The following is a 14,407-nucleotide window of genomic DNA, read 5'->3' as shown; positions in this document are numbered from 1 at the left end:
CGCAGCCCAGCCAGCACCAGCCCAGCGCTCGCTCCGGCTCCTTTGCCTTGACGACAACCTCATCTCACCGCACCCACTCGCCTATTTGTTAACCCCGGACCGCCTTCTACCAGCTCGCCTTCAGCATGCGACTTTGCATAGCTGCATCCAACACCGCCACCCTGCTACTCTCTAGACGATCCCACTTTCAGACCGACTGACTTGTTGTGCCCTCTTCTTGATTGACTGCCACCTGCATCACGACGCTTGCAACACGATCTTTCCTTTGGCTCTCGTCCGACCCTGTTTATCTGCACTTGACACTGTGCTGCGCAAACGCCCAACCAAACATCTCTCATGGTCCGTCATCTCGCACACGTTTCCACCTTTCGCATTCCTTCTCCTGCCAAGTCTGCCCACGCACCCCGACTGACACTTCACCAGACATCCCTCCTCCGCCACCTGGTCGCGTCGCCGCGGGTCCACCACACAGCGTCGAACCTCGACCTATGCTACGTGACGCCCAACATCATCGCGACGTCCGGACCTAGCGGGACGTACCCCACGCGAGCATACCGCAATCCGCTGCACACACTGGTCAAATACCTCGACAAGGAGCACGGCGACCAGTGGGCGATATGGGAGTTCCGGGCCGAGGGGACGGGTTACAGCGATGAAGAGGTGCACGGCCGGGTGTGGCATTTCCCCTGGCCCGACCACCACCCGCCGCCTTTCCATGTCGTGCCGCGCGTGATGGCGAGCATGGCGGCGTGGTTGCGGCGCGAGGACGGGTCGAAAGTCGAGGACGGGAAGAAGGGCAAGAAGGAGCGGGTTGTCGTCGTGCACTGCAAGGCCGGCAAGGGCCGCAGTGGCACTATGAGCTGCGCGTATCTCATATCAGAAGAGGGCTGGAGCGTCGAGGATGCCCTGAATCGCTTCACCGAGCGGCGCATGCGGCCTGGTTTTGGCGCTGGCGTCAGCATCCCCAGCCAACTCCGTTGGGTCGGCTACGTGGACCGCTGGGTCAAGGGCGGCAAAATCTACGTCGAGCGCCAAGTCGAGGTGGTCGAGGTGCACGTTTTGGGGCTGAGGGACGGCGTCAAGGTCGGCATCGAAGGCTATGTTGATGAAGGCAAGCGTATCAAGTCCTTCCACACGTTCGGCAAGTCCGAGCGGCAAGTCGTCAGGGGTAAGGTCAAGGACAGCGCGAAGCTGGCCGACGTCGTGGTCGAAGTCATGGGGAAAGGAAATGGCAGCGGCACGAAGCGTGCGCCGTCGAAAGAGCGCAAGGCCAACCGCGAGCCAACGAGCACGAACGCAGAAGGGTCTTCTTCTGCCACGTCGGACAGCGAGGCTGGAGAGCAGCAGAATCGCGAAGATGGCAGCAGCACGCCAACAGATGCCGGCGCCGATGTCATATTCCGCCCATCTTCGCGGATCGTTCTGCCTACAAACGACGTCAATATCGATTTCGAGCGGCGCAACAAGGCCATGTACGGATACACCATGGTCACATCGGTGGCGCACGTATGGTTCAATACCTTTTTCGAAGGGCGGGGTCCCGAACAGGGTGGAAAACCCGACGACTCAGGCGTCTTTGAGCTCGAATGGGACAAGATGGACGGCATCAAGGGCTCACTACGCAAAGGCACCAAGGCCTTTGACCGCTTCTCTGTCGTCTGGCGCAGTCTGCCCAAAGAGGAGACGGGAAAGGACCCCGTCGTCTTTGCGCCGCATGTAGCGGGCGAGCCGATCCAGCAAGTGGATCCTCCAAAGAGCCAACAGGTCACCGAGGCGGCGAATGCGGCGGATTCCAGGGACTTGGGCCTGCGGACTCAGACGCCGCCGGCCAGCATCTCGGACTTGAGCCGCGCCAGCAGCGTCAGAAAGACTGAAGAGCCTCGGATGGTCGTCTCGGCGGAGGCATGTGGAGCGGATGGCAGCAGCGGTGATGGGATCGGCACCAAGATGAGCGCGGCAGACGGCAGTGAAATGGCTCCGCCGACGGTGACGGACAGCAGCAGCTCGAGCGAGGACCTGGGCAAGCAGACGGCCAGTCAGAAGTGAGGCGGAGGATTCTGCCTGGGGTGGATTGTGGGTCGGGCCAAGGCAGCCGCGGAGGCAGAGGTCGTCAGCATGCCATGAATGGACGGTGAGCGGCGTCGAGGATTGGTGCATCAGTCAACGTTTGCCTTTTGTCGTAGTGTGCATCGGGGGCGGCTGGAATACCCTATCGGAGCATAGATTGTTTCCTGGAGCAGTGGGGCGTGAGGGATGCGCCAGAGCTGCAAGCGCCCGGTGAGCGGTGTCTGGATTGGCTGCCGGGGGGCGCGCGTCTGTTGTCACGGTTTACATCTGATGTAAATATCTCCTCGTGGCCGCCAAACACTCGCCTGCTGTTCATGTATGTTTCCTGCAGCCTCGCCTCGCCACGCCGACATCCAACACGAGCCAACGCACCCTCCCCAGTCACAGTCACACTCGCCGTCGCACGGCTTCTGCCCGTTGCTCTTATTTATTAATCCATGATCTCGCCCTCGTCTGGACAACCTCTTCCCTCTTCTCCGCTCCACCAAGCTACTCGGTGCCAAACCGCCATCCTCACTCCCTCGACGCCATCCCCGCAACTGCAGCCTCCCGCCGCCTCCGCCTCCGCCTCCGCCGCCGGCTCGTCCCCGGCCGCCCCCGCTCCCGCTCCGCTGCACGATCCCACTGGCGCCCGTAGCTCCTCCGCCTACGACGACACCGTCATGGAAAGCGCTCCACGCGACGAGTCGGCCAAGCCAGGCGACCCCGTAGACGTCAAGACAACCACCGACGCGCCCAACCCAGACCTGAAGACCACCGACGGCGGCGAGGGCGCCGAAAAGCCCGCCAAGTCGGCCAAGAAGAAGACGAAAAAGAACCAGAATGGCAAGAAGCCGCAGGCCACCAAGCGCCACGGCAAGAAATCCAAGCGCAACCGGCGCGACGAGAGCTCCGACTCTGACGACAGCGCGTCTGACTCGGAGACGAGCGATGAGGCCAAGTCGGAGGACTCCAGCTCCGACGAAGGCGACGACAGCAGCAGCAGTGAGGACGACGGGCGCAAGAGGAGCCGGAAGAAGAGCATCATCAAGATGCGCAAGATCAAGGCGAAAAAGACCAAGAAGAAGGGCAAGAAGAGCAAAAAGTACGACAGCTCTTCGTCGGAGAGTGAGAGTGAGAGTGAGAAGAGTGAGAGCTCTTCCTCTTCGGAAAGCGAGTCGTCCGAGGAAGAGTCGAAGCATGCTCGCCGCCGCAAGAGCAAGAGAAAGTCGCAGCGCTCTCGCCATGCCGACGACACAGATGCTGATGACGTTTCTGAGGCAGAGGGCGAAGAGACGGGCCTCGCGCAGCTCTTGCTCGACATCCTCCAGCGGCGGCCTAACAGTTCGTCGACGCAGGGCGGCAGCGGTGAGCTGGATGAGGCCTCGATCGAGGAGAAGCTTGCCACCGGGCTTGCCAGGCTGACGTTTCGCGGCAAGAAGAAGCCAAAGGACAAGCGCAAGGGGAAAAAGCAGCAGGCCAAGCGCGGCACCACGCTCGAATTCAAGCGCGTGGATGAGCTGTGGGACAACACCATTCACAATTACAAGCTCACGGAGAGCGCCGAAGACCCGGTCGACGAATTCAACTCGTACGTCTTCACCGTGCGGCGGCGGTTCGACTGGGAAAACAAGTACCGTAGCACCGTTGTCGACATCAAGTCAAAGCTTCTGCGCGAGGCGCTGGCCGAAATCTTCAAGGACGTAAAGGGCGTGTCGCTGGTCGAGGAACAGCCGTCCATCGACCCCAACATGCTGTTCCTGTACCTCGAGGAGCTTCGCACTTACGCCAAGAAGACTCTCAAGAACAAGGCAAAGAAGGAGAAGAAACGGAAGCAAAAGAAGAAGCTTAAGGTCATGGCCTCGCACTGCAAGATCATGCTCAAGTACCTCGACGAGGACTACGACGAGACTAAGAAGACGTTGTACCCGATGCTCGAGGCGGGCAACATCACTTTTGACTTGCTGTGGGCGCTCTTCAAGCCAAACACGTTCGCATACACCACCACATACGGCGCGGCAGAGCACCCGCGCTGCTTCAAGGTCGACTATGCGTACAAGGAGAGGTCTTTTATCCGAGGCGAGTGGTACTGTATCGAGGGCCGCTACCTCGAGTACGACGGCAAAAACTACGGGCTGGGCGACTTTGAAATCAACGTCGACGCGTTCAAGGGCCCGCGCAAGATTACCAGCCTGGCTACGTACCCGATCCGTTACCACAAGGACGCCGACAACCTCAAGAAGCAGCTGATTGAGCGCGGCAAGCGCTTCGTGACCATGACGGGCATGAACTACCGCTTCCACAAGGGCCTGGCGTTTGAGAAGCGCAAAAAGGCCGTGGCCAAGCATAACGTCAACGGGCGCGTCATGATCGATCCGGCCATCTTCCGCCGCATCAACCCCAACTACCCTATTTCGCTCATCAAGCCCAAGGACCAGGACGCCCTGTACGACATGTGCTGCAGCAGTGATGACGACGAGGATGAAGACAGTGACTGCAAGATGCACGGGCCCGAGAACAACCCGGACAATGAGGAAAAGGAGCACTTCAAGCTGAAGCTCGTTTACGATGAGAACAAAATGGCGCACCTTGTCAAGGTGGAAGTGGACGAAGAGGGTGTCGAGATCAAAAAGGAGAAGCTGGATAAGCTGGCAGGCGACGCTGCCAACGGTGAAACCAACGGTGAGGGCGTCGCCGACGATGACGACAAGACCAAAGACCAAATCTTCTCCGAGGACGAGCTGCTCATCGCGTCGCCGGTGGTGCTGGGGTTCAGCTTCGCCGACAAGCAGTGGCTGGAATTCAGCATCGCGGGCGTGCGCGACATCGAATGGAACGAAGGCGCGTTCGAGTCGCTGGTGCTGCCGCCCAACGACAAGTCGATCGTCAAAGCGCTCGTGTCGTCGCACAAGTTCCACGCGGCCGAGACCATCGACGACGTGGTGCAGGGCAAGGGCAAGGGGCTGGTCTTCGTGCTGCACGGCTCGCCCGGCGTGGGCAAGACGCTGACGGCCGAGGGCATCGCCGACTTCCTCAAGTGCCCGCTGTACGCCGTGTCGGCGGGCGAGCTGGGCACCGACAGCTGGCGCCTCGAGCAGGAGCTGCAGAAGATCATGGACATTGCGCACAGCTGGGGCGCCATCCTGCTGCTCGACGAGGCCGACGTCTTTTTGGAGAAGCGCCAGGTCCACGACATCCACCGCAATGCGCTGGTGTCCATCTTCCTGCGCCTGCTCGAGTACTTCCAGGGCATTTTGTTCCTCACGACGAATCGCGTCGAGACGTTTGACGACGCGTTCCAGAGCCGCACGCACATGGGCCTGCGCTACGAGGACCTGGGCCACCACGCCAAGCGCGAGATATGGAAGATGTTCCTCAAGAAGGTCGAGGAGATGGAGGGGATGCAGATGGACAAGTTTGAGAGCGACGACTACAACGCCCTTGCCCGCAAGAACATGAACGGCCGCCAGGTTCGTCACCCCTTTTCCCTTCTCATCCTCGCTTTTGAACACCTCGCTGACGTTGCCACCCTCCCCGCAGATCAAAAACGCCGTCCGCACCGCCCAGGCCCTCGCCGTCAACGAGCAGTCCGCCCTCTCCATGGCGCACATCCGCCGCGTGCTCGACGTCGCAGCTAGCTTTGAACGCGACCTCAAGGGCGGCACCGGGTACCTTGATGCCATGAGGAGTTATACCTGAGGTAGAGCGCAAAAGCGAGCGTGTTGCGAGACAAAGAAAGAGAGAGAAGGCGCGCGGTGCGATGTGTGTGGTTGGCTCGGGCTCGGGCGTTGGTTTAACGCGTGGAGGAGCGTTGGTCGCTCGGTTTTTCTTGCTCTCCTCTTCTCCACTCCCATCTCTGGCCAAAGGCGATGGTTGTGCATGCGGAGATGCGGAGTCTCTTCTCTCGGGGTTGTTTCTAGGTTTCGGGTTCTGGTTGCATACTTCTCCTCTCTTCTTCTCTTGTCCCCCTTTTTCTTCTCAACTACATGAACAAACGGCAGCGGGTGGCAGAAGGCCCAGGGCACAGGGCATGGGGTTGAAGGGGTCTAAGCAGGTCGACAGGCAGGCAGGTGGGAACTGGACCTTGGTCAGTGTGTAAGCAAGCGGGTTGAGATGCTAAGTGCTAGGAAGGCTTACGCAGACAGGGCGTGGGCTACGCTACATACGTAGGGACGTAGGGACGTGGGAATGAGATACCGTACAGAACAGACACACGAAGAGGGTGAGAGAAAGGCTGAGAGGCAGGTAGAGGGGATGATGATGTTGATGTGGATTGGACAGGACAGCACATCTCATAGGGGCATTGGCGGATAGAGGTATGGACGTCGATTGCTGCAAGAATTGATGGGTGAATTAAACTTGAATGTTGCAATGGATGGCGAGTTGTGGGCGAGGTGTTCGACTGTCATGTGCTTGGATAGGACGGCCAGGGGGGGGGGGGGGGGGGGGGGGGGGGGGTGCGATGAGGTGTGTATGAAGTGAAAGAGTGCGTGATCAATCTGAAAATAGGGAAAAGGTGTTTAGAAACGTAGCCAATTAGTCCGTCTGGCAGAACAAGGAGTCCACATTCAATCAACCGACCTACATGCATACATGGTGAGGTGCATGCAGTCGAGATGTTAAGGAGACGCGCCTTCTTGGCTTTTGAATAAGTACCTAGGAACATGCACAAGATGTGTATCCGAGGAACAATGAGCAATGAACCACTTGCTTTTTTGGATGGGGGGTTTCCTTTCCCTTCTGTCTGAGACGTTTTTGGAATATTATGCGAGGTAAATCTGTTCGTCGGTGATGCTGCAAGGTAAGAGAATTGATTCGAGGTTGGCGAGGTTGGGTACGATTTGTTTGAAGAGACAGAGGAAAAGGGTCAACGGTCGATCGAGATGTTCCTGTTTGAATGATGCATGAAAGTTTTTATGAGATTTTTGGTTGACGTTGAGCAAATGAGCAATCAGGCTAGGCGAGCAAACAATCGCCAGAGTCGCTCCTCTCCCTCACGGAGGTCCGCTCTTCCCGCTCTGGTTGTCTAAACGTCGATGCCATCGACGGTGACGCCCTTGCGCCACTCGTACTGCAAGATGCGGGCACACTCAATCGCCGCCTCGTGGGACACCATGGCCGCCACGAGGTACAGCGTGGCATCGATGCCAGCCGTGACGCCGCCGCTGGTGATGAGGCGGAGGCCACCGAGCCTCATGCTCGCGCGACGGACCATGGAGGCGCGCCTGCGGCCCTCGCGCCAGGCGTTGCTGCCCTTGCGCGCATTCGATTTGCGACGGCCGTCGGGGCGCTTGCGAAAGATGAAGGGGTTCTCGTCCTCGTCGTCGCCCAGGTCGAAACGGGCGTTGTTGACGACGTAGCGCTCCTCCATGACATCAGTTTGAGCCAGGTCGCCGGTCGACGCCGCCTGCTGGCACAGCAGCTCGAGGCGCGTGAAGAAGTCTGGGTGCGTCGTCGCCGCCAGTCCCTGCAGAACGCCCGCCTTGGCCAGGAACAGGCTGCCGGTGCAGATGCTGAGGATCGTGCGCTCCTTGCTTGGATCCTTTTGCTGCAGCTCCGCAAACGCCCTGATCAGCGGGATGGGCTCCTCGTCCGCTTTGATCAACTCGTCCATGGGGCCGTCGACGGGTCCGCCCAGCACGACGAGCACGTCGTAGTCTTCTATGTCGGCTTGCGCGTCTTCATAATCAATTTGCCGACGGATCACGGCGCCTTGGGCCGAACTCGTGTACTCGGTCGCCGAAGCCCAGGTGATTTTGAAGGCCTCGCCGCCTATTGGGGTGTTTAGTCTTGAAGCACACCAGAGAAATACGGCATGAAAGGCGTGTCGGGCGTGGTAAGCACATTGACATGAGTAAACAAGACTGGGAAGACATTGACTTGGGCCGGTATCGGAGAGACTCAATGTGCCTGGAAAAGAGGCTCAAGCTTGACCAGGGTGCTTACCGGGAACCTTGGGGTCGTGACGCGCATGGAACAAGACATCGAGAGGACCGGAAAAGTCTATCATGTCGAATGTGGGGTGCAAGCAGATGAGCACCTGGATGGCGGGAGGGGTCACCTCGCTGGGTTCGGCGACTGCACTCATCTTGCCGGCGAAATGAACCGAGGAAGCAATTGAGGTCTGGATCGAAGAATTGAGGTCAATTGAGGTATTGGGAGAGAAGAAGCGGAGGGTTGTTCAGGAGAAGATGACGGCGGAGCGGGGATTTTCTAGCTCAGGTGAGCTTACCTTACCCCAGATTGCGACCCCGCAGCCGAACCGTCGGGCCCCGCCCACCGCTCAACCTACACCCGTGCGACCATTTTGACAAACGCCAAAGAACACCAAAGGACTCGGAGGTAGGACGTCGCATTGGCTATGAAGTATTGGGAAACTAACAATACATCCAAGGAAAAGAATGCTGCTTCACAAGGGAGAGACCTCGCCTCGATGAAGCGGTGAGAAGCAGAAGAGCAGAAGAGCAAAGAGACGCAAGAGAGGATATTGAAAGGTTGAGGATGGAAGGAAGAATTTGAAATCAATCCTCGCCAGGCTGCTGGAAGCCGACTGTTGGAGTGAAGAAAGGAAAGGACAGCAAACAAGTCAACCGAGCGGCAAATTTGGCATGTCCTAAAGTCGGCCTGCGCCTGCAGAGCGTGGAAGAGACCCAGAGGTGCCGTCTTGAAAAGGAAATGTCTCCTTCCTGGGATCTGCCATCCAACGTCCCCAGCGTGCCATACCGTATTCGCGCGACATCTCAGGGAGCTCCAGACGGTCTTCCTCTGCGTAATCACCGTCCGGATGTCGCCAGACGGCTTGGTTGATGTAGAGCTTCTCGGTCCGGAGAAGCGAGTGCGTGACTCTCGCTGCAGTAAGAAGTTCCCACCAACATTGACCTTTGTAGAGACATCCATACAGCGAAAGGCTCTTGAGGTTTGGATGTTTGCTGAGGAATTTCAAGAAAGCGTGTCTAGAGAACTCGATTCCATCAAAGTCAACCTCCTTCAAGGAGGGTGAAGAAATAGAATCGAGGACATCGCGAGGATCATCTCTCCATTCTTCAATATGAAGTTGGAGTGACTTGAGTTTCCTAGCCCTGGAGAGGAGCTGGAAAAATCCAGAGAAAGTTTCGCCTGCTTGAAGGCCCGAGCAGCCGGCCACAAGTCGGAATGTTGTGAGATTTTCAACAACCCATTCAAGGTCAGAAACTTGCTGCTGGAACCTGTTGCTGAAAGGAGGCAAGAAGAAAGTCATGGGAAATCCAGTCTGGTATGCCGAATGAGTACCCCTGAGAAGCTTTTCTGGATAATCCGAACCGGGAATGATTGAAAACTCTGTAAGGCGCTTCGAGAATTCCCGCAAGACTGAAAGGATGATGCTGATGCCACGGAAGGGAACACATCTCGGCGGTAGGTGGAGGCACGTGTTGGTGGCTGGAGCAAAGCCCTGCTCCATGTCCTCTAAACGGTCACTAGCATCGCGAGAGGACCAAGGCCAGAAATTGCGCGGTCGGACTCCAGTCACCGGGAGTGGACCCTCTGGATACTCATCCTCCCATTGCAGGACACTTGGAGATCGAGATGGAGGGGTGTAGGACTGTTCCGGTCGGGAGTAGACGAGTCTCTCTGTTGGCAGGTTCGTGAGATCAACCTTGGTGAAGTTGGGAAGAAGATTTCTTTTCAATGTCTGGCGGAAAAGCTCCTTGTCCAACATATTGTCCCGGATGTCCAAATGTGCCTCCACCTGGTTCCTCATCCATTCGCATTGGCGAACAAGCATCTGCTCTCGCACCTGAGGTCGATGCGATTTCAGAGCCAACTGGCGACGCCAATCACGCTGGAAACTTGGATTGCTCGTGCTGGTTTGGAGAATGCAATTCTGGTTCAAGTGCGGTCCAGCTAGTTCCCTGAGCACTCCAGGATCGAGGAGAGCCTCCGAAAAGGTCGAGTCATCGAGCACAATGAGGATGACTGTCCTCGCCAGGGTAGGATCGTTCACGACGAATTTCCAGTACTGAAGATCTTCAAGGTTGCAAGAAAGCCACAGGACCTCGCACTTGCTATCCGTCGAGTCAGCCTTCATTGATGCATGTCATAATCTGATCCAACTTACTTATCGCCTCCTTCAACAAAGGCTCTTCCCGTCACTTTCTCGTAGACGTTTATGAAACGTTCAGCAGACATGGCTTCGATGTCTTCAATCCTGGAGTACGTCGACATTTTGAAAGAAGTTTTGGTAAATCGCGGGACTCAATGATAAGAGGTTTTCCGAAAGACGTCTGAGGGGGAACTGTGAAGAAGCAGAGCTTGCTGATGAGATGAGAACTTCAACAGCGACCCAAGCCCCTGATTTATACTCGAAGCGCCAGCTTACTTCCACTCCTGTCCTGTTTCTTTTGTCATATCCGCAACATCGGCGTGCTACAATGCAGGGCGTCTTCCGGTATCGCCATCTCCAGGATCCATCAAGCAAGGTCTTCAACCCCCGAAAATTGTGTGTTTGGTCCGGAGACTGTGCTCGCATGCAGTCCAGGAATACGCAAGAGTGGCGACGCGGAATCGAGGCGGCTCGTACGCGGACTGGGCATGGCGCTGGTTGTCCGACTCGAAGGGAGGACCATCATCGGTGCTTCCAAAGTCCCCTGTCGGCAGGCAATTGTGACTCGGATTGCTCAAAATGGCAGCAAAAGGGGGGAGAAACTGCATCTATCCGCGGGTATCGACATATCTTTAAGAGCTGGTACAAGAAGCGTGCTCGCAAGGGGTTCTTGTCGAAGAATGCTGCACCATAGCCCTGACGATGTGATGCGCCTGCATGCGTCAGTGGGTCATGGAGGGGCGGTGAATGGAAATTGAGACATGGATGAGCCCGGAACGACCACGAAGACGGGCTGGAGAAGATCGAGGCAAGGTTGACTTGCCCTGGACGACGAAGGGTGGATGGTATGTCAGTGTGTGTGTGTGCGACTTCAATGGCGCATAGGCGAGAACAACACACTCTTCCACGCCATAGTCGCGAGACTCCCCCATAGGACCAGCTCTACATCAGAAGCAATCACTTCCGAGAAGCCAGTGGACGATACACCGACGTCTTCCTAGGTCCATGAATCTAAACCTGCATTGCGGCGGCAAGAGGGGAAGGTATTGCGGTGGTCGAATGACGCGAAGCCTTCACCGAATGTACTATGTGCATGTCAAAGCAGTGAGCATTGGAAGCAAGGTTCGCTCCGTAGCAACCTCCCTCCAACACATTGAACTCACTTTTCGTGCTGAGCAGGGGGCCCGCGGCAAGCAGGAAGAATCGCCGAGTGACCCTCGTCGGAAGTTTCAAGAGACGAGCTTGACGCGTGAAATTCCCCCTCGAGAAGCCAGGACGATAGAGATCTCGACCGAGAACAGACCTCAAGCCTGCATTTCTGTCAGGGTCATCAACGGGATGGTATGTAGGAGCGGTGAAGACGCATCGAAACCTGGAACAACACCCAACCGCGGAAAGGATGCCATGCGAGGCAGTAGATTGGGGAACAATTTCAACCAATGCAAGGTCGACAAGCCGGCGACGCTTCGCAGAGGTCCACTTCTGGTGTCGTCAGTGATATCCAAAGGGGCTGGGGGTCGATAACAAGGACGGACTCGGAAACGGGAGGCTTTCCATCCCGCAGCAGCAGCAGAGGCGGCATCGGAGACATCCAGGGATGCAACACTAGGCCACTCCACTGACGCAAGGACACGGCCCGTCCCAGGTGCATGCTGATGACGGTTCAAAGCGGGAACAAATCCAAGGGACCGTGGGAAAGAGAGACGGCAAGGACGCTATTCACTGACGCCCAGCAGCAATTCCTCAAAACCGGCACTGACCAAGCGAGTCGCTTCTTCGAGGTTGACGATGAATAAGGAGACACGACGGCGGAGAAAAGCGACCATGACTGTCCCTTTCCAGTAGTCTGGATACTACACGCGCGGTAGCCCTGTCGTGTGGAATGCCTCGGAGACCGGGGGGTCGTCGCGGGCCGGTACTGGGCGATGTATGAAAGCTGCACCATTCTGATCTCACTGTATGTATCCCTGCGGACTGTCGATTAGTCTATGCTTTTCATTGATGGCGTCCGTGTGGCTTGGCAGGGTTATTATCCTGGAAACTTATTCGGCACCCCCGAGTGGTGGTGCCCCGGGTGCGAGGTCCTTTTGCGGCATACTGCACCTGCAACAATTCAACTCACTCTGTGCCACCGTTCATGTCCAAGACCACTGCGGGAGAGGAACTCTACTGTGTGGCCTCCCTTGACAGCGAATTGTCTTACCAAGAATCTGTACAAGACAATGAAGCCACAAGGTAACTATCAACATGTGGGAAGTGGCGCTGTTAGAAAACCTCCGGGCGACCTGCCTTTACTCCTCTCTTGATGTCAAGCCCACTTCAAAGGACTCTCGATCTTGGCGGTCCTCGGGGAAGCGGCTCTCGCAAATGACACAGCATCTGGTACCCTGCACTTGCTCGTTGGTGGACCGGCCGTCGCTGTCCTTGTACCACAATTCACGGGTCCTGCAGGAGCGAACGAGCACTTCGTCAGTCTTGTACCTGAAGGACTTCGACCCAGCTGCTGATGTAAACAATGAAGGCAAATACCTTGATTTCGCAGATACTGCGCCGGATGGCTTTGTCTGCCCAATGAAAAGCTTCAGCTTACTGCGATCTCATTGTGTTCAAATCCCCATCTCGCTTTTGGGGTAATGTAATCTTGCCGAAAGTCTGTGCCACAGTGCTTTCTTCTCATCCTTACCAAAGCTGTAATTCGTCAACAATGAAAGCAGTGGCTCACGGGGGGCAGGTTGTCTGCACGCTGCTATACTTTAACGTTGGGTTAGTGCTTTTTGACCTGAATCAGATCCCTGTCGCAGATCTGCGCCCCACTTGAATGCTAAGGGTAAGATGAAGCGCTTGTACTGCAAAAAGTTGGCCCTCCCGACATCTCTCTTTCACAATCATCAACCTGGAAGCTGACTTCCGGAGCTGGGCTTGTTTTGATCCGGCATCTCGAACAGACGAGGGCGCAAGATAAGTCAGATAGTTCTGCGAGCTTTTTGTGGTACGGACATCATGCACTGGAGCAGTGCACGGCCTTCCAAATCGCGGGAGCTGACGTCGGGGCCTACCCTGCCTCGCTCTGTGCATTTTACATCTCTAAAGCCTCAGGCCGCAGCGCTTAATTTCGGGAGACTGACAGTAAAAGCTCTGGCACAAGACTGCGGGCATACTTCGCTGTTTCGAAGGAATTTTGCTGGGACACACCAGGGGGACAGGACCAGTGTCTTTGTCAAAGATTCCCCGGGGCTATGAGGCTGAACATTGCACAACATTTGAATTGCATCGCCTGACAACATGACAAGGCCAGCGCATCATTGGAACTGACCTGGCTCTGACCGCAGGTCATTGCAGGTCTTCGTCGAAATACCCAAACGCCAGAATTCTCTGCGTGCAGCACGCACTGCGGCGACTACCTACCTGTTGGCAATGGAAAGCTGCAGTACCGGTAGATCGTAGGCGAGACGGCGCCCTGTAATCCCTAAGCCCTTTTTGGACGCCTGTAGCACGACCAACTAAATCTCTTCGACTTGGACGCGGATAATCGCATACATTGCGGCTCTAAGCGCGCTCGAAATTGCAGGAATTGCCTTCTTTCGGAATACCAGTCGCCTTACTTCCATCATGACCAATGAAGCGAAACCAAAAGAGCCGCAAAATAGATTGACTTTTCTGATAAGGGAACGACCTTTACGCACGTTCACGCGAGACGGATGCCTAACTTGTGTTGGGGGCAGTCGCTGCCCAACACTCCATCACTGTACAAAGCATATCCTCAGAGCCGCATCCTCAAACGAGGCCTGTGCAACAAGCCGTGATGGACAAGTCCTGCTTTCAGGCACCTCATGCCGGTACAACTGTTGTGGTTGGTAAGTCATACGTCACGTCATTGGTCTTCTCATGGAAGCCCAAGGTAAACACGCCTTACTTCCGTTTGCACCAACTCACCAAGCGAATCCTGTGACCATTTCCTCGAAGGCAACACAAGCGTTGACTTGCCTGGCTGCCAAAGATGCTGAACACAAAGCAGGGCACCGTCAGCGTGTCTTGCGCAGACTTCTGTGACACCTGCTGTACAGTTAGGTGACAGCCGTCCATTGCACCCGCAACGGCCCATGACGCTAGAAACTGCGATCAAAAGGCCGTATCGCGTTCGAGTCTTGAATTGTACAGCATCCGCACGGAATCTACTTGCCTGACCCGAACTCCGGGGCTGGCTTGGATCTTACGGCCGCTCAGCAGTCAGTAAACACATACAAAATCATACCGCAGCCGCCCTTACCTTGCCTCGACCAG

The 14,407-nt window shown here is 56.5% G+C and overlaps 4 protein-coding genes across 4 annotated transcripts; 2 read left to right on the top strand and 2 right to left on the bottom strand.

Annotated features, from left to right (window-relative positions):
- Positions 1-16: 16 nt before the first annotated feature.
- J3D65DRAFT_618497 (dual specificity phosphatase) lies at positions 17-2,375 on the top strand. Its single transcript, XM_066799652.1, has 2 exons — positions 17-339; positions 424-2,375. Exons 1-2 carry the CDS (start codon positions 337-339, stop codon positions 2,044-2,046), a joined length of 1,626 nt encoding a protein of 541 aa, XP_066656662.1. The 5' UTR covers positions 17-336; the 3' UTR covers positions 2,047-2,375.
- Positions 2,376-2,389: 14 nt separating this feature from the next.
- On the top strand, positions 2,390-6,017 carry J3D65DRAFT_278484 (putative AAA family ATPase). Its single transcript, XM_066795039.1, has 2 exons — positions 2,390-5,516; positions 5,587-6,017. The coding sequence occupies exons 1-2, from the start codon at positions 2,505-2,507 to the stop codon at positions 5,743-5,745; spliced, it is 3,171 nt and encodes a 1,056-aa protein (XP_066656661.1). The 5' UTR covers positions 2,390-2,504; the 3' UTR covers positions 5,746-6,017.
- Positions 6,018-6,892: 875 nt separating this feature from the next.
- J3D65DRAFT_278367 (ThiJ/PfpI family protein) lies at positions 6,893-8,303 on the bottom strand. Its single transcript, XM_066795037.1, has 2 exons — positions 7,993-8,303; positions 6,893-7,818 (listed from the first exon to the last, which is right to left on the bottom strand). Exons 1-2 carry the CDS (start codon positions 8,132-8,134, stop codon positions 7,073-7,075), a joined length of 888 nt encoding a protein of 295 aa, XP_066656660.1. The 5' UTR covers positions 8,135-8,303; the 3' UTR covers positions 6,893-7,072.
- Positions 8,304-8,659: 356 nt separating this feature from the next.
- Positions 8,660-10,248, bottom strand: J3D65DRAFT_666118 (uncharacterized protein; the record flags this gene model as incomplete). The annotated part of the gene is made up of 2 exons (XM_066802894.1): positions 8,660-10,088; positions 10,142-10,248. The coding sequence occupies 2 exons, from the start codon at positions 10,246-10,248 to the stop codon at positions 8,660-8,662; spliced, it is 1,536 nt and encodes a 511-aa protein (XP_066656659.1).
- Positions 10,249-14,407: the final 4,159 nt, after the last annotated feature.

This window comes from Phyllosticta citribraziliensis (genome assembly GCF_038025025.1).
Source record: "Phyllosticta citribraziliensis strain CPC 17464 chromosome Unknown J3D65scaffold_4, whole genome shotgun sequence".
Lineage (NCBI taxonomy): Eukaryota > Fungi > Ascomycota > Dothideomycetes > Botryosphaeriales > Phyllostictaceae > Phyllosticta > Phyllosticta citribraziliensis.
Note: the sequence above shows the minus strand (reverse complement) of the source record. Positions and strands in the feature narration are given on the sequence as shown.